The sequence below is a fragment of the Jatropha curcas genome, chromosome 6 (assembly GCF_041381405.1).
Source record: "Jatropha curcas cultivar XTBG-Jc1 chromosome 6, XTBG_Jcur_1.0, whole genome shotgun sequence".
In the NCBI taxonomy this organism is placed as follows: domain Eukaryota; kingdom Viridiplantae; phylum Streptophyta; class Magnoliopsida; order Malpighiales; family Euphorbiaceae; genus Jatropha; species Jatropha curcas.
Window position 1 is genome coordinate 29,576,221 of NC_143156.1, and position 18,401 is coordinate 29,594,621.

Consider the following 18,401-nt stretch of genomic DNA (forward strand, 5'->3'; position numbering starts at 1 on the left):
TAATTGGAAAAGTTTTTGAAAATATAATTTCGGTTCGTTTCACATACACCACTATTTTATCTTTATTAATAAATGTATTATTATCCATAACATTTTATATTTCCTTTCAAAATCCTTTGTATTTCTATATTAGTATAAAATTTATTTTCTTAATTTGTGCAAAAATTATATTAGTGTCTTGTTAGACAGGCGGAGGAGTATTATTTTTAATTTCTTCCCTAAAAAAATTATTTTTAATTTACAGTAAATATAAAATGATAAAAAAATACCAGCTTTGAATGTTCAGTTGCGCGCGCGTGAGTTAAAAGGTAAGCAATAGAGGCACACGTGACGGACAACCCGTTGAGACGGTTAGATATTAGCTGACGAAGCTGGGGCCGACTTCCTGAAACTCCAAAATTGAACTCCTTATCAATTTACATTTCCATTTCATTTCACTTTCATTTGAGTTTCATTTTATCACAGAAGCTGAAGGACATGCATAACCCTGATAGAGAAGTGGCCCAAGCTTTGAAGTTTTGACTTTGACCAAAACATAAAAGAGGAAGAGAGAGTAAGCAAGAAACAGAGGGGAAGAAAAGTCTTACTTTCCTCCCTCCTTCCTCTTGAAGAAAGCTTTTCAAGATATATAAAGAGCCCACAATTGGTCTTTTTTTATCTTCAGCTCACACCTTCATATTTTGAGTTATTTCTCCTTACAAAACTACGAACTTCTATTTCATTAATCGGTTCTGTCTTTTCTTCTCACACAAGTACAGCTCATAGGTATGTTTCTTACTATAAACATGGAAAAAGATGCTGTCTTTGCTTATTTTGGATTATGGTTTGTTTGTCCTGAGCGGTATTCATGAATTTTTTGGTGTTTTCTATTTGGGTTTGTTTGATTTTTGTTGAAGTTTGAGTATTTTGTTTCTGGGTTTAGCTTAATTTGACCTAATTTTGCTTAAAACTTCCTTGTTTTGGGTTTTTGCTGGAAATTTTAGTGATATTAGAAGAACAAGTATTATTTGGCTATTGGATTTATAAATAATGTTTGCTTTTGCTTTGTTGTGTTAATTTGTTGGTTCTTCCTGTTTCTGGTACGAAAATTTGGGAAAGAAAAGTTGAGTAGATGCATATGGAAGGGTTTATGTTAATTTGACTTCTTTGATTTATCCTATATTCCTATCTGAATCATATATATATATATATATATATATATATATATATATATAGGGATAGCTATTTTTGGTGTGGGGAGTTTTGACTAGATTTATTTCTTGTACAATTAATGAATTTTTTGGGACTAATAGTTATTATTTCTTATACAAATAATAATAATAATAATAATAATAATTGTATGATTGATTCATATGGGCTTTTTGTTTTACTTTTTAAGCAATTAGATTTTCTTCTGTAAATAGAATGGTGAATTAATATCTGTTTGTTGTGATTGTCCAGAAATAGGGTATGTGCAGTGGTTCCAAGAGTAAACTCTTCCCTTCAAATCCCATCATGGAAGACGAGTCTTGCAACCAGAAAGATGGTATCTCTTCCAAATGTTCAGTTTTGCTTGAATTAGCTGCCTCTGATGACCTTGTTGGCTTCCAAAGTGAGATTGAAGATAAGGGTTTAGATGTTGATGAGACAAGCTATTGGTATGGTAGAAGAATTGGATCCAAAAAGATGGGTTTCGAACAGAGAACACCCCTTATGATTGCAGCCATGTTCGGAAGCACTAATGTTCTAAAGTATATAACTGAAACTAACAAAGTTGATGTTAATAGGGCTTCTGGCTTGGATAAAGTTACTGCCCTCCACTGTGCTGTTGCTGGTGCTGCTAATTCTTTGGTTGAAATTGTCAAGCTCTTGCTTGACGCATCTGCTGATGCTAATCGTGTCGATGCAAGTGGAAACAAGCCTGCTGATCTCTTTACCCCTTCGTTAAAGTCTCCCAGCAATTCAAGAAGGAAGTTGGTAGAGATGTTGCTCAAAGGCGAAAGCTTGAGCGAAGATGAAGAGGAAAAGTTGATTATGATGTCTCAGCCATCAAAAGAAGGAAGTGAGAAGAAAGAATATCCTATTGATGTGTCGCTGCCAGATATAAACAATGGGATATATGGTACAGATGAATTTAGAATGTATTGCTTTAAAGTTAAGCCTTGCTCAAGGGCATACTCCCATGATTGGACAGAGTGCCCATTTGTCCATCCGGGGGAGAATGCTAGGAGGAGAGATCCAAAGAAGTACCCATACACTTGTGTCCCTTGCCCTGAGTTTCGCAAGGGAACATGCCAGAAGGGTGATGCCTGTGAATATGCACATGGTGTTTTTGAGTCATGGCTACATCCTGCCCAATATCGAACCCGGCTTTGCAAGGATGAGATAGGTTGCGCAAGGAAAGTTTGTTTCTTTGCTCACAAGCCTGAGGAATTGCGTCCCGTGTATGCTTCTACGGGTTCAGCAATGCCTTCACCTAAGTCTATGTCAGTTAGTTCAATGGACATGGCTACTTTGAGTCCACTGGCTCTTGGATCATCATCTTTGACATTGCCTGCTGTGTCTACACCACCTATGTCTCCCTTGGCAGCAGCTACCTCTTCGTCTCCCAAGAGTGGAGGCCTGTGGCAGAACAAAGTCAACCTCGCCCCTCCAGCTTTGCAGCTCCCAGGAAGTAGACTCAAGACTGCTTTATGTGCTAGAGATTTGGATCTGGAGATGGAATTGCTTGGGCTAGAAAATCACGCCAACCAACTGCAGCAACAACAATTGATGGATGAGATATCAAGTCTGTCCTCTCCATCTTGTTGGAGCAAGGACTTCAACAGAATTGGAGATTTGAAACCTAAAAACCTTGATGATGTTTTTGGATCTCTTGATCCTTCTTTGCTGTCTCCACTGCAGGGAATGTCATTAAAACCTTCTACTCCAACTCAGTTACAGTCCCCTACTGGACTTCAGATTCGTCAAAATATGAACCAACTTCGTTCAAGCTACCCATCTAATCTCTCATCCTCCCCAGTGAGGAAGCCTGCCTCGTATGGGTTTGATTCATCAGCTGCTGTGGCTGCAGCTATGATGAATTCAAGGTCCTCTGCATTTGCTCAGCGAAGCCATAGTTTCATTGACCGTGGAGCTGCAACTAACCGACTTGGCATCACAGCAGCTGCAAATTCTGCATCAATGATGTCCTCTAATTTTTCTAATTGGAGCTCTCCTGATGGAAAACTGGACTGGGGAGTTCAAGGAGATGAGCTGAACAAGCTCAAGAAGTCCGCTTCATTCGGGTTTCGCAGCAACAGCACTCCCTCAACAATAGCAGACGTGACACTATCTAATGTTGATGAGCCTGATGTCTCTTGGGTTAATTCCTTGGTTAAAGATGTTCCTCCTGTTGGAAGTTCATTGTTTGGTGCTGACAAGCAGTATAATCTCAGTAAAGGAGTTCGTGAATCACTTCCACCATGGATGGAGCAGATGTATATAGAGCAGGAGCAGATGGTGGCATAAGCAACATCTATGCGGCTCCAAACTTATGCTGACAAATTCAATACTCTTCGATTTCTTATTAGTATTTGATCATTGTATTTATGTTTAGAACAGTTAAACTTGAATAGCGGAAGAAGCAAGAACGAACACTTTGAGCAGGAAAAGTTACTGCTCATATCATCATAGATCAAGTGAAGTCTTAGGATAAAAGTTTAGGAGCAACAAGAAAGATCAAAATTTTTTAATTATTTATATTCTTATTTCTTTTTCTCCTTAACTGAGGAGATTGTACTTTGTATTTCTTATAATTTTAAGATTCAGTGCAATATGGAGAGACTATATTATCTTTTCTGATAAAAACCTTTTAAAGTCAGTGGGAGAATGGATCCTCAAGAGGCTTCTGTTTCAGCTCATTACTATCTTTATAATAAAGTGCTGTTTGTTTTGAAAAATTCTTGTGGGATTATGATGCTTTCTTTCTCCATTTTTAGTCTTGTGGAATATGATATCATTTCCTTTTGAGCAACTTTATATTGCACTATTGATGGTTCTTGATTCTTTTGCTCACTGATTGTATATTCTTTTGATCTTATTGAGTAATTCTTGGAATATATTTCTCACGAGCAGATGAATTGACTATAAGAATTTATTTTAAAAATATGAAATCACATAATCTCATAATCTTTGCTTGATCTTCAGGTGTTTTAATTAAATTAACATCAATTAATTAATACCTTCAAGTTTTTAACAATTATATTATTTTATTTATGTCAAGAGTCTTTAATCTAATATTATTCTTTTAAATATCAGTGTGTAGGATTAGAATTTTTTTTTACTTTTTTTTTTCCTCTTTAGATAAGAGTGTATGATATGTCATAATTGTTTAATCTACTCTCATCAAACTTAATTTTATGATCTTCTATCTTAATTTTACAAAGAAAAATTACTATTTTATCACTATAATGTTAAAAAAATTATCTAATTTATTCTTGCATTAACGAGAGAAAAGGAAAAAATAGATTGAATGATTCAACAATGTGATGGAAACAAAATTTAGAGATAAATTAATTTATTTTTCAAAATACGAAGATAAAATAATTAATGTAAATATTACACAAACATAAAATAGTAATGTTCCTTTATATTAAATTAAAAGCCAATCAGGTATGATTTGATTGGTCTTTCTACCTCTTATAAAAGATGTACAGAGTAAGAGATCTCAAGTTCGAGTCTTCTCAACCACAAAAGTAATCATCAATCTGGTGAATGTTATTCAAAAGGGAGGACTGTCCAGTTCTGTATTAAAAAATTAAACCCATAAAATGAATAATTGACAAAAGCAATAATAATAATAATAATAATAAATTGCATAATGGATATGAGGCATGAAGGTTGAAGGGTGGGTCCTACTCTTATCTGTTGATGAAATTATTAAAGAAAATGGTGAATGGGTCCTACATATTCACCATTGTCTTTCTTGGTCTTTCAGCAATTGGAAATTCTTATCGAGCAATGAGTTGTCCTCCTAAGTGCCAAGAGCCCCTTTAGCCGCCCACGAGTCTTATCGTCAACCAAATATTAATTTGGGTGTCCTATATGAGAAATTTCTTCTATCCTTCATTGAAATATAACATTTATTATTGTGGCCACCACCACAACCTCCATAATACTTTTTCTATAGAATTTCTTTTGTCTAGCATGATGATTTATCAATTATATATTTATAATTTTGTGGATGATAATTGACCTTTAATCCTATTTTATCATTGAATTATATAAGATATTAGTGATTTGATGTCTATATTTCTTTTTCTTTTTACCACCAAAGGCACACGTTTTTGAATTGAAATATTTCTTTTTATTATTTTTTTTAATAAAGTTTTCACTCAATTTGAGACTGCAACATTTGATCTATTAACCCGTCTAAGGCAACAATACCGGGTACGAGACACTTTGTATCGGAGCTTCGGAATGCAAAAATCTAAAATCATTATCCCTTTGATCTAAAAAATCCTGTAATTAAACATATTTCATACCCTATATTTTTTCTATATTTAATGGACAGTTCATATAGGATCTTTTGCATAGTAGTATGCAATTTTTATTTTACCGATAGGACATGTTTGTCTCGTCTGCTCGATAACTCATAAGAATTGTATAAATAATATAACTTCATCTTTAAAATTCATGCCACTTTAGAAAAATTTAACAATTTGACCCAATATCTCTTTAAATTTTTTTAGATTGTCGATACAATGTGAAACGTGTTGTGCTTTTCTAATTGCTGGACTCACATCCGACTGAGTCGTTTTCAAGATGAGTGGATTGTTAAATAGAAAAGATAACTTTTCCTCGTATCCTTGTAACATCTCCAATAAGATTACCGTCTACCATCACTTTTCAGCATGGAAATTTTAACCTGTTTTCGTTTCGAAGCTCGAGCGAAAGTGGGAGATGTAATGTATTTATGCTGATTTAACCACCTACTCATCATCAACCTTTTGTTTTATAATAAAAAGTTTATGCTGATTTTTCTCCAAGGCTGGCAGAAGCTATCGGGGTTCTGAAGGAACTTCGAACATGATCAAAGCTTCAAAGGATGATAATCCATTATATGTAAAAATAAAACACTAAAAAAAAATATGGATATCCAGCAGATCCTCATCTTATATAATCTTACTTCTAAAATTAAAATATTAGACAATAAAAAAAGAATAAATTTTACTTATTTATTATAATAACTTTTGAGATAAAGCTTTCTTTTAAATATTGGGTGTTGAATGGTATTCCATTTGTTTTTTTAATTCCTGCAAGAGACATCCTTTGGATTAAGTCATTTGTTATATATATATATATATATATATATATATATATATATATTGTTTTTGTTGACAATTTCTCGTTTCCCTCTAGAAGAGTTGGTCCGATTATGTCATATTATAATTTGACTAATTGTCCTTTTTTTTTTATTAATTTAATTCCCATTTGGGTTCAAATTTGAGATATATATTACTAAATTAAAATTAAAATTTATGGTGAATATGTTTTCAAAATGAATCTAATTGATTGATTGATTTAAAATTACATATGAATAACTTTGTGCTATCTTTAAAGTTTTATTGGCTAGTACAAACTTATAATTTATATAAAGAGATTCCTTGTTTGAATTTCTTTCAATATAATGAATTTATATAACTTAATTATAACAATTGAAGAAATATCTAAAGCTATATAATTCACCATAAAACATTTTTTTTTTACAACTTGTATCAGACACAAGTACAGTTTAAATGGATTAAATGAACTACAATGCTCTTGAAAAACTTTTTAGCAGTTTTGGTGTTGCCGATGGCAATGCCAAGGATGTAATTGTAATTTTAAATGTAAACAAATTGTGTCGGACACAACTGACGCCATTTAGCAAAACTCTGAACTGTATCAAAATATAAAATTCATCACAACAAATATATTTATCACATCAAATTACCAAGCAACAGGTAGAACATAATTTGAGATTTTGATAAGATGTCTGAAACATACATATTTCCGAAGAAATATAAAATTATTTTGAAACTAGACAATGAGGGGAGTTATTTAGTTCATACATAAATAATAAGGCAACAGGAAATGGACTACGCAAAGGGCAAAAAATATAAAGCTTAGTCTTGGTTCTGATAGTCCAAGCCTGCAAGGTCTTCATAATGATCACCCTCTTGGTCGACGACTTTCAGTAACTTCATGCTCATTTTCTGGAAAAATTTCATAGATGAAATTCCAATCTCGGCCTGGATGGCGCAAATTCAACTCAGACACTATTTTGTGTTGGTAAGCTATCATCGCATCAGTAAGGCCATTACTCGCCACAGCTTCTTGTTCTCGAGCATGACGCAAATCATTTTTCAACTGAGTTATCTCAGACTTAAAAGTGTAGATAAGAGATTCTTGCAATTGAAGACGCTTGATGTTAGCCTGATATTGGAGCTTCAGTGCTTGAAATTGGTAGTTCAACTCCTCAAAATTTTTCTTGGACCTAGTAGTTTGTTCGACCATGGTGGCATGAGCTAACTCTAATTTATGGTGCAATTCATTTTTCTTTATTTCTTCCTCAGTCAATAAACCCTTCAACCGGTGTATATGGCGATTATAAGCATGATTAGCATTCAAAAGCTACAAAATAAATAAATAAATAAGCAAAATTACAGAAAATTCTATTTTATATGAATATGTTAAGAATTTGGGCATAGGAGCAAATTAATCAAATGGGCTTTTAAGCAAATGTCTGGTTTAAAGTTTCACTTTTAACTAAACGGCGTAAAAGAATACTTATTAAGATAATAACAATTTCTGTAAAAAAAAAATGAATAATATCAAAATTGACCTTGCAAGAGAAATAGGAAACACTAAAAAAAAAAAAAAAAAAAAAGAAAATGTTGGAAACACTGAAAAAAAAGGAAACACTGAAAAATAGGAAACACTAGAAAAAAGGGAACACCTGAAAAAAAAAAGGAAATACTAAAAAAAAAGAAAAACAATAAAACGGAAACATAATGGAACACGAAATCTGTAAGAGCAAATCCCTATACAACTTATATAATTAACCATGATAATGATGACCGGTAACGCTACTGAGGACTGGCGACTGAGACAACATCAACAGCAAATACGATATACATGGCTTACACAATGTGTGTGTGTGTATATACCGTACTTACTTGGTTAGATCCAATGTATTAATTGGTATATATATATAATGTATTTAATCGATTTTACAGTATGTGTTAATATAGTATATACACATATACACACACTGTATCAGTAAATACTGTAAAATCAATTAAATACAGAATAGATATATGCATATCAATTAACACATTGGATCAAACCAAGTAAATACGGTATATCAAACCAAGTAAATACAATGTATACATATATACTGTATTGTATCAATCCAAACAGAATCGAGAGTCCTATCTTATCTCTATAACATTCACTGATTATAAAAAAAATTAATAGAGATACTCTCAACAATAAACAACAGATCAAAAACAGAAATCAACATACCGTATAAATAAGAAACGAAACCATAGAACAACACCAATAATGAGAAGAACGATAACAAAAGGAGAAAGAACAATAAGAAAATGATATACCTCAACAAAAGGAGAAAGAACCATTAGAAAATAATGAGGGTTGAAAAATGGCAGCAGAAAAATATTATTAAATAAAGAAAGGGAAACAATGGTAAAAATAGAAAATTAATATAAAAGGAAACACTGACATTATTAAAACACTGAAATAAGAAATTAATATAAAAGGAAACACTGACGTATTAAAATATTAAAATATTAATAAATTATGCCCTACCAATAAAAAAGCGCACAATTGTAAAAGTATATCACAAAGGCTAATAATTTAAATCTTAAAGTCAAAATGATATTCTGTAAAAATAAGTTTTAAAAAGTGATATTTGCTATGATTTTCCTTAATCAAATTCAATTATAAATTTAATATTGAACTTATAATGAGTTAAGCTTACATTTAAGCCATTTTGGTTAGTTCACCCTTCTCATTATATGCCATTTACTTAGTTTGTATTTATTAGATGTGGGATTATCCACACTTCAACATAATAGGTAAATTAAATGTACTAACCATAAATAAGGATTTGTCCACATTTTGATGAATGCTTTCTATGTCCATCCTATCGAAGAAAGCTTTGTCTGTTGGTAGAAGACATAATCGGGCTAGCTCTTGGCTCTCGGGAACAACCTTTTGTGTTGTTGCATTCTCAGCATATTGCTTTAGAATGTACTTTCGGATGTCAGGACAAATCTCTAACTCATCAATTGAGTTGTGCGCCGATACTGAACCCTCAACCCGAGTTCTCTTTTGTGAATACTTGATATCTCTACTAATATTTGTTACTAGGGCAGGAACCCGAGGAACAACTCCTGCATTTCCTTGAGACAAGGGTGGATTACCAGAATAAATAATATTTGCTTGCTCTCGAGCTTTACTCGCTTGGTGACTCAATTTTCTGCCACTAGTCTCCAATTCCTTCTCTTTGTTTTTCTTCATTTGTTCGGCTAACTTGTTCAAATTGAGTTTTCCTTTTGAAGCCATATCTACAAAAAAAAATAGGAGTTAGGCATCATAGAATAGTTATTGAAAAGAATCAAGACAAAAATAAAATTACCAAATGGTGGCTTGCGAGGTAATAAAGGCCTGCTATCCAAGTAGGTGAGACATTTTTGAGCTAAGAGTTTGCTCAAATTGATAGCCTTGCACCCTCTTTGTCGAAGAAAAACGACACATTTTCTTTCTTCGAGTGTAAGCTCTCCTTGAGGTTTCGGAAAAAGAGGCTTAAAAGACCAAGTGGTTGGAATGCCAAAGCAAGTAGGATGTTGTAAAATGAAAAATTTTTTCTTCCAATTTCCTTTCATAGAAGTAATTTTTCCTTCCTCGCTAAAGATATCGAAGCCATCCTTAGCAGAGAGATAATAGTGATCTTCTATCTCTCGAAATTTGAGATCATACATTTCATTAACTACCCCCATAGTGAGCTCACATCCATTTCTTGCGGCAAGTATTGATAAACCAATCAACATACATAAACTATTTGGTTCAATTTGGCTTAATGTAACTTCATAAGTATTAAGGAAATCAAAGATTTCTTTACTAAGAGGGAACCGAACACCAACTCGTAAGTCCTCCTCATATACCATTATTTGATCGGCATTCAGATGATCAATTATGCGCACGTCGCTTGTGGGAAGTATCAAGCGGTAATTTGGTGGAATGCCATAAATAAGTGAAAGCTCTAAAAGATCACTCTCACTTAATTCAGAAGAGATATCAGCTACACGAATATTTTCTTTTCTTGCGTTCATAGCTTGTTTGGTAATGCTAGTAGTTACACATGGCAGATTTTCGACATTCATATCGAAAATATAATAAGGGTTACTCGAGATTGATGATTGATTGGCGAAAAGAATTCCAGCTTGATGAATTGCAAGACACTAATTCATGTACGGAATGTATGGGTGAAATAGTCGATTGATACCGATTAATTTTTAATTTATATGCATGAAAACGAGTTGATTGATGTTTGGTAGATATGTAAATGAGAGAGAGATTATTGATGTTTGATTAAATAAATATTAAAATGATAATTCCTCCATTTTTAAATACTTGTCACATTTGAAAAAGTATCATATTACAAAATATTTATCAAATTGCTTCAATTTTTAAAAAATTTGATGTTTGGATATATTAAATTAAGAGTAATATAGTCAATTTGTTTAATAATTTATTATAATTTAGATAAATTTAATAGTTTTTTTAAAGAACGTAAAATTCCAAATGTAACAAGTATTTAGGAATCGAGGGAGTAGTAAAGAAATAAATAATTCTATGCATGGAAATAAATATATTAGGAAGTAAGTATCTTTTAATGATTTTACAAATTTATAAGGAAATAAAGAATGCAATTAAGGAAAATGATATGTAAATGGAAAAATACAATTGAGAAAATTATTAATTAAGAAATAGACCTCCTATATCTGTGTTTGTATATATATATATATACACATCTACAAGTCTATGTATATATATGGAAATATATGTATCTCTATATATAGATATAGATTTAGATATATTGATATATATAGATATAAATTACAACCAAATACATAAATTCATTTCTATATTTTATTAATTTAATTTTATGACATGAGCCTTCAACTTTTAAAAAAATCTATTATATCTTAAATTATCAATTTTGGTACTACTAAATTTATCAAAATATTTTAAATTTATTATATGCTTATATTATCGAACACTGTAAAAAATAACGTTTACCATTTTGATAAATTATTTAAAAAAACTGTTGTAAAAAATATTATTTAATATTTTAACGAATTATTTAAAAATTGTTGTCGAATACAATTTTAGTGTTTTAATCATTTATTTGAAAAATTATCAGCGAACGCACTCTTAACGTGGTAGGTAACAAATGGCAACACAGAAACCTATACGGTACATATTAATTTTATAAATACGTAACCGTCTGAAATTCATTGAAAAAAAAAAAAGAGCTCCTCATTGGGCTCGGGTACATGAAAATAGCAGTCCTATCTATCTAGCTCCGCTTCCATCCTTAGAGTAATGTGTACTGTCAAGGGGTACGGGTTTTGCGCCTAGATCGTAGAATCAAGTCAGCCCATTGCATCTTCAACAATTACATTTGGGCAATAAGGTCAGGCCCACACTCAGTACTGTCAGAGCAAAAGCATTGTTTGGGTTTTTTGGCGGCTACAACTTCCAGGATAGAATTCTTGGACACCATTGTTGGTTTACTTCATTTTTTTTCCTGATTGAAGCTCTATTCTTTGTAGTTGGAGAAGAATTCAGCATTCCTTCAAATCAAACACAATTCATTGCCAAATTATGCTCTCAGGTATCTGTTTATTTTTCTATTTTTCACTTTCGCTGTTATGAACATCAACTGTTCGATCAATTCCCTCTTAGAGAATAAACTCACTCAATTCTTGACCTTTTGCTGTATTTAGGAAGGCATATATGTATATATGAATCTCAAATCTTCATTTTGCATTCGGTTCTATTATCAACCTTATTGCTTCATGCATTTTCGCTTAGTTCATCATGGAAATGGAGAGTTGGAAAAAAAACCAATCTTTTTATATCAAATACCTTTGAAGAGTTACGAACGAGGGCATTGAATGAAAATTTTTGACTCTACCAATTTGTTTTTATTGTTAAGGTTAGCTGGAAGTTTGGTTTTCATTCTTTTGTTGGTTTATTTTGTTATCGCATTTTTTGTGAATGTAAATTTTTGAGCTTTGGTTTTCTGTGTTCTTTTTTTTTTTTTTTTTCGTGAAAGGCTTGGCTACTGGGAATCACTTGCAACCCAAATTTGTCAACTTGCAAACAGGGCATGTTTCTGGTATGATTTACCTCTTTGTTGTTTCACAATAACTATTCATCTCAAATGTGCAATTGCTGAGTCAATAATATTTAACCTCTCAATCATATTGATTCCATAATGCATTCAGTATGCGATGTGGGTAACTCTTTAATGTACGTAATTCTGTAATGAACACAAGAACTATGCTTCAAGCATCATGAATGTTGCGACTTGGCAGGTCGTAAGATGGGGAAAATATATTTGGCAAGACTTGGGCATTCAAAGAAACGAACTGCATGCAAATTTTCCCCATCAGAGAAAGTCACCTTTGCTCATGAGGAGCATGAAAAGAATTGGCCTTTGGTTAAGATGTGTGGGATTGCAACAGCTAGAGATGCTGCAATTGCAGCAGAAGCTGGAGCTAATTTTATTGGGATGATTATTTGGCCCAATTCAAAACGTTCCATTTCACTTTCAGTAGCAAAGGAAATTTCAAAAGTTGCAAGGTCATATGGAGCAAAGCCTGTTGGTGTGTTTGTGGATGATGACACGGACACAATATTGCGAGCCGCAGATGCATGTGATCTTGAGTTTGTGCAGGCATGTATTTGTAATTTTTTGATTTAGGTTTCTATAACATGCATTTTACCGTTTTAGTCTTTTTAAGACCCTGTATAATGCAGCTTCATGGAACTGGTTCACGGGCAGCTTTTCCAGATTTAGTTAAAGAAAAACAGGTAATATATGTTCTTCATGCAAATGCGGATGGAAACCTTATAAATCAAATTTCAGATGAGGATTGCTCAATGGTTGATTGGGTTCTTGTTGATAGTGCAACAGGTGGTAGGTAAGAGAATACCATCTTCCTTGCATCAAGCTTTATTGTCCATTTACATTGCTAATGGAAATTAATCCTTGGGTGAAAATTACTAGTCAGATGAACGCTGGAGTTGCATCTTAGTATCCCTACTTGTCATTTCAATTTTGCATTAACTTTTCGGGGTTGGAAATTTTGATCTTAAATTTTTCTTAGTGGCAAAGGGTTTAACTGGGCACAGTTTAAATTACCACCAATTAGAAGCAAGCATGGATGGCTCTTGGCAGGAGGAATCCACTCTGAAAATGTTTGTGAAGCTCTGTCTATTCTTAAACCTCATGGGGTTGATGTCAGCAGTGGCATTTGCGACTCAGATGGCATCAAGAAAGATCAATCGCAAATATCTTCCTTGATGTATGCTGTTCGTTCTGTACGCTATTGATTGTGCTTTAAGGTAATCAATCCACAATTGCGCAGACTGCAATCTGGCTCATCAAATTGACAGAAGATATTACATTATAATTGTGTATGCAATTTCAATTTACTTTCATTTATTTAAGGGTAAGTTCTGTGCTCTTGGAAGTACAAGGACCTCTGTACTCAAAAAGTATAATTTGTGGTTGTTTTATTCATTCACTTAAAAGTTCCTGAGCACCTCAAAATGTTTTGTTCAAATGTGATTAATACGATTTGCAATTTTCTTTTTCATCACTCTAGTTTTGATTGATAAAAATGAACTTTGCTGACACGTTCATGGTTCTTTCTGAGTCATGCATTTCGTTCTTGACTTTATAATGCATAATTGCATATAATTTGAGAGAGAGAGAGAGAGAGAGACTGCTCTAAAATCCTTCCGAACCCACAAATGTACATAAGCAGCACCTATTTACTTTGAAATATATAAATAGGCTATTCAGATTTTAAGAATTGAATACTAATCTTTTATTTATAGATAAAAAATTAATCATTCTTAAAATAAAAGTAAGTAATGTATTAATTATTGTTATGGGAACAAATTAATATTTTATAATTTTATTTATTTATTGAAATTTTCCATCTCGAGTTGATATGTTTAAGTAATTAATCATGTAACTAAAATTGTAAATCTAGAATAATTTATATTTTTTATTTCATATTTTTAGCTTTCCAAGCAATGTAAAGTACAAGCATTTTCCTCCCCATCTAAACATGAGGAAGGAAAATAACAAAGAAAAGAAAAAGAATAAATATATATATTTCATTATATCTTTTTTTTTTTTCCCTCTCAAATCCAATCCAAACATTCTAGATTTTCTATCACAACCATTGATGTCCTGTAGTGGATCGATGTTGTCTATATTACAACTAAATTGGCTGATATTATCCATCTGCAATTCCTCTTATCAACAGAAAGGTTGTCCCATATAGTTGTCAGAAATTAAAATCACTAGTGACAGTATCTTGGCTCGTTGCAGATAAAAAATTTTGCAGCTTTTTATTCTGTTTTCTTACCACCCCATGGATTAGGATCTTTTTGATAGTATACAATATCTCCAGTATCACTCACATAGTGATCTTCTTTCATGCTTCTCACTAGACTTCCTAGTAAGTGAAAGGGAAGAGGTCCAGATGTTCTTGGCTCCCGGTAGTATTTCCCTATCACAGGTTTAGCTGCTTCAGTCTGTTAAATGCAGAGTTGTTAGAAGCAGAAGAGACTGAAATGCAAAACCAACATATTGGTAATAGTCGGGGAAAAAATTAAACTCACTGCTTCAATTAAGTGATAGTGTGGAATTTGAGGGAAGAGATGATGAATCACATGAGTACCAATATCATGGTGGATGTTGTTGATCCATCCATAATCGCGATCAACGGTTGTAAGCCCTCCTCTCAGATAACTCCATTCCTGTTGTTTATATCAAGAATACAACCAGTAAATATTAATGGAAAATGTGAAGTCAAGAATGCTTTTAGCCTCAATATATAGGCTCTAATGTTCATACCTTTCCGCGATACCAGGGAAGCTTATCCTCATGACCATGGTGATGCAAGTAGGTCACAAGGTCCAACCACATAACAAAGATCTGAACATAAATGCAAGTTTCATTATTGTAAACATAAAGCACTAAAGAATAAATTACTTGTAGAAAGTTTTTTCTTCTGTAGTAATCTTGATAGGTAAAGTAATTGCAGAACTAGAACTAAATAGACCTACCCAGTAAGGGATGCCATAGAGTTTAAGCATTTGAATAGGACCCAGTATAAAATTTAAGCCCACAAGCAATGCAGCCATTGCACTCCAACAAGCAGTTGAGGTAATAATATCTTTTCTCTCATTTGGGACAAACAAATCACTGTCTGGATGAAAATGAGATCCTTTTTTTCCAGGGCTTCTGCCCCACTGCAAGGTAGTTGGAATGAACATCATTACTACACTCTCAGAACACATATTATTAAGGTCATAAGTAGATAGTATTAATTAAGATGAAACAGGCTTACCAGATAGAAAGGGTAAGCAAGCAATGGGAATGGCAAAGTGAACCTTAACATCTTAGTGAGGTTGTCTAAACTTTTGAAGATTTTCTCAGACAACTGGAACAAAAAAAAATAAAACATGACTTCTAAGTTAGAGAAGAGACCAAAAAGATTGATTGAGACAGAGACTCACTGGATGCCATGATTCATCATTTTCAACATGGCCATGATTTTGATGATGAGTTCTGTGGCTGATTCTCCTGACATAATCAGTGAAATTGCAATGCTATCAGATTGAATGTTAAATAAAAAATTGACATCAAAACAAGAAAACATAGGATTTCGCAGGGACCAACCATCCATGGTAAGGAACAAGGATTGAAGAATGAAGGAGATGACCCACCACACTATTTAACTTTGGATTACTTGAGAAGCTCCCATGTCCACTGCAGAATTAGAACCAAACAGTCGAACACAATTCACATAAGAAAACAAATAAGCATGAAAATGCAATAATGAAACTAACAATATAAAAAATTTACCAATCATGGCCAAGAACAAAGAGAGCCCAGAACATGGTCCCTTGAGAAAACCAATAAAGAGGCCAAACAACCCAATTGTTAAAAAAAGCAGCAATAGCAGCCAATCCAAAAACCACAGCCACATCTCTCACAACATAACTCATAGATCTCCATGGATCTTTAACCCAACAATGTTTGGGTATGGCTGCTCTTATGTCAGCTAGCTTAAAAGGTGGTGGAGAACCAGGGTCAAAGAATTCTTCTTCACCCTTCACCTCTTCATTAACACCCTCTCTTTCTTTATCATCCTCTTGGGCACTCACAGTTCTGAAATTATTAACTGGAGCAGCAACATTTAATGCCCAATTTCTTTGTTTAGAGCAACTTGAAATATTGAAAGAAGGATCAAGATTGTAACTTTCTGAGACTGGCAATTGTTTAAGCTTGAAAAGATTGCAACTTTTTGTTGTAACGCCAGCTCTGGTTTGTAAGTATATTCTAGGAAGAGGTCTTAGGCCACATTCAGACAAAACCCAGCTAGTAGCCATTGAAAACCCAGAAAGAGAAATGAACGGATCAAGAGTCAAGAATCAAGAAAGCAAGAAAGCAACCAAATTGGAGAAGCAGAAGAAGAGAAAAGAAATCAAGTGCTTTCCTCCTCCACTTCTACCTATTAGAATCTCTCAATTTGTGCTTATTGTCTTCTCTATCTCTGTGATTCGTGTGCATAGAAACGTATATACATGTGCGTGTGAGATGAAGGTGGATTGAGGCGTTTCATGTCTATATATGCCTAATTTTTAGCTTGTGATGGCTTTTCGTTTGTGGAACTGTGGGGCGTGAAAGAAATGCAAATTTTTTAACTATTTGACCTCCAAAACGTGTGGAAATTGGAAAAGAAAATGATGTGGCTAAATTTGGAACATTTGGTCATGTTCACTTCTATAAAAGGTCAATTAACTTTTCCATTTCGTTGCCTGGGTTTTTATGTCGTATGATTCACACACCATTGCTATTTTCTGGTCTAAAAGGTAGTTCCTTCTCCGACCACTTAGTCTTCGTTATAGTATTTCAAATTCAAGGTTTTAATGCCAAGATTAATAATGTTGGTGGTGGTGTGCCACTCAAGTGGGACCCACACGATTTGAAAAATAAAAAGGAAGAGGAAAATTTATTTTCGGTGGACGCGTGATTAACGCGTACACTAACGCTTCAAAACACACCAACAAAAACGAGTGAGAGATCAATAGAGAGTTTTAGTTTTAAGAGGGTTTTTAAAACTAAGGGTTTAGAAAATAGTGAAGATTATTAAGGTGTTTTTGGGAAACACTTGTGCGTGCCACTATTTTGTATTACGCTCTTGGTAAGCCTACTATTTTCAATAGTGAAAGAAAAATATTCGGAGTTGGTCCCGTGGACGTAGCCCTAAACAGTTAAGGGTGAACCACGTAAATTTCTATGTGTCCCAAATTTTAATTTTTCCGCTGCTTAATTATTCTCGTATTTTTATTGCCGGTATCCTAACAAGTGTTATCAGAGCCTGGTTCAGCCGGTCAGATAGCGGTACCGGATCCATGGATATATTTTGAAAATAAATATACCATGAAGGCGAAAAAATTACGACGAGTCCGTTGGTGCAGTCCATTCAGAAAGACGTTGTAGAATCAACCTAGTGGTGAATAATAAAACAGTAACTCAAAGTTGATTGTGAACAGTACTATTGGCGTTACTGTTGCTGAGTCCGTTTCAAGTAAGCCCAGCACTATTCACGCATAGTACTCTTCACATGTACGGTTACTATTTATGTACAGTACTATTTACGTATAGTACTATTTACGGATACAGTTACTATTCTCTTATACTGTTACTGTTCAAATATACGGATACTATTCATTCAAAAATTATGGAGGCTAGGACGAGCAAAATGATTAGTCTAAATGGCGCAAATTACCACATATGGAGAAATAAAATGAGAGGTCTCCTAATGGTAACCAAAATGCACCTGCCCGTGTTTGGTTCAAGCAAATCGGAAGACAAGACTGATGAAGAGTGGGCTTTCGAGCACGAGCAAGTTTGTGGCTATATTCGACAATTTGTCGATGATAATGTGTACAACCACATCTGTAACGAGACTCACGCCAGAACATTATGGGACAAGCTTGAACAGCTGTATGCCTCAAAATCCAGCAACAACCAATTGTTTTATTTGACAAAG

General features: G+C 33.5%; 4 protein-coding genes across 6 annotated transcripts; 2 read left to right on the plus strand and 2 right to left on the minus strand.

Annotated features, from left to right (window-relative positions):
• The first annotated feature begins 584 nt into the window (after window positions 1-584).
• Window positions 585-3,920, plus strand: CZF1 (zinc finger (CCCH-type) family protein). The gene is made up of 2 exons (XM_012231904.4): window positions 585-765; window positions 1,441-3,920. The coding sequence occupies exon 2, from the start codon at window positions 1,450-1,452 to the stop codon at window positions 3,487-3,489; it is 2,040 nt and encodes a 679-aa protein (XP_012087294.1). The 5' UTR covers window positions 585-765; window positions 1,441-1,449; the 3' UTR covers window positions 3,490-3,920.
• A 3,026-nt stretch (window positions 3,921-6,946) lies between these two features.
• LOC105646111 (hypothetical protein) lies at window positions 6,947-10,505 on the minus strand. The gene is made up of 3 exons (XM_012231885.3): window positions 9,665-10,505; window positions 9,121-9,593; window positions 6,947-7,635 (listed from the first exon to the last, which is right to left on the minus strand). The coding sequence occupies exons 1-3, from the start codon at window positions 10,407-10,409 to the stop codon at window positions 7,174-7,176; spliced, it is 1,680 nt and encodes a 559-aa protein (XP_012087275.1). The 5' UTR covers window positions 10,410-10,505; the 3' UTR covers window positions 6,947-7,173.
• Window positions 10,506-11,550: 1,045 nt separating this feature from the next.
• LOC105646098 (N-(5'-phosphoribosyl)anthranilate isomerase 1, chloroplastic) lies at window positions 11,551-13,919 on the plus strand. 3 transcript variants are annotated; one of them, XM_012231871.4, is made up of 6 exons: window positions 11,551-11,725; window positions 11,865-11,926; window positions 12,371-12,433; window positions 12,633-12,994; window positions 13,078-13,241; window positions 13,428-13,919. In XM_012231871.4, the coding sequence occupies exons 2-6, from the start codon at window positions 11,917-11,919 to the stop codon at window positions 13,651-13,653; spliced, it is 825 nt and encodes a 274-aa protein (XP_012087261.1). In that variant the 5' UTR covers window positions 11,551-11,725; window positions 11,865-11,916; the 3' UTR covers window positions 13,654-13,919. The 3 variants fall into 3 exon arrangements, with proteins under 3 accessions (XP_012087261.1, XP_089578376.1, XP_012087255.1); XM_089722250.1 differs by lacking the exon at window positions 11,551-11,725 and adding an exon at window positions 12,127-12,250 and having other exon boundaries at window positions 11,732-11,926; XM_012231865.4 differs by lacking the exon at window positions 11,551-11,725 and having other exon boundaries at window positions 11,732-11,926.
• A 766-nt stretch (window positions 13,920-14,685) lies between these two features.
• Window positions 14,686-16,734, minus strand: FAD (omega-3 fatty acid desaturase, chloroplastic). Its single transcript, NM_001305999.1, is given in 8 exon segments — window positions 14,686-14,871; window positions 14,959-15,096; window positions 15,194-15,274; window positions 15,406-15,591; window positions 15,690-15,782; window positions 15,859-15,925; window positions 16,022-16,111; window positions 16,208-16,734. Coding segments are annotated over 8 exon segments (1,368 nt in total).
• Window positions 16,735-18,401: the final 1,667 nt, after the last annotated feature.

Coding starts and splice junctions, on each gene's coding strand:
- LOC105646111 (XM_012231885.3), bottom strand. CDS start 10,409: ATGAATGTCGAAAATCTGCCATGTGTAACTACTAGCATTACCAAACAA. Junction 9,594..9,664: donor ACCTCGCAAGCCACCATTTG/GTAATTTTATTT, acceptor TTTTTTTTGTAG/ATATGGCTTCAAAAGGAAAA. Junction 7,636..9,120: donor TGGACAAATCCTTATTTATG/GTTAGTACATTT, acceptor TTTATTTTGTAG/CTTTTGAATGCTAATCATGC.
- CZF1 (XM_012231904.4), top strand. CDS start 1,450: ATGTGCAGTGGTTCCAAGAGTAAACTCTTCCCTTCAAATCCCATCATG.
- LOC105646098 (XM_012231871.4), top strand. Junction 12,434..12,632: donor GCAAACAGGGCATGTTTCTG/GTATGATTTACC, acceptor GCGACTTGGCAG/GTCGTAAGATGGGGAAAATA. Junction 13,242..13,427: donor GATAGTGCAACAGGTGGTAG/GTAAGAGAATAC, acceptor AATTTTTCTTAG/TGGCAAAGGGTTTAACTGGG.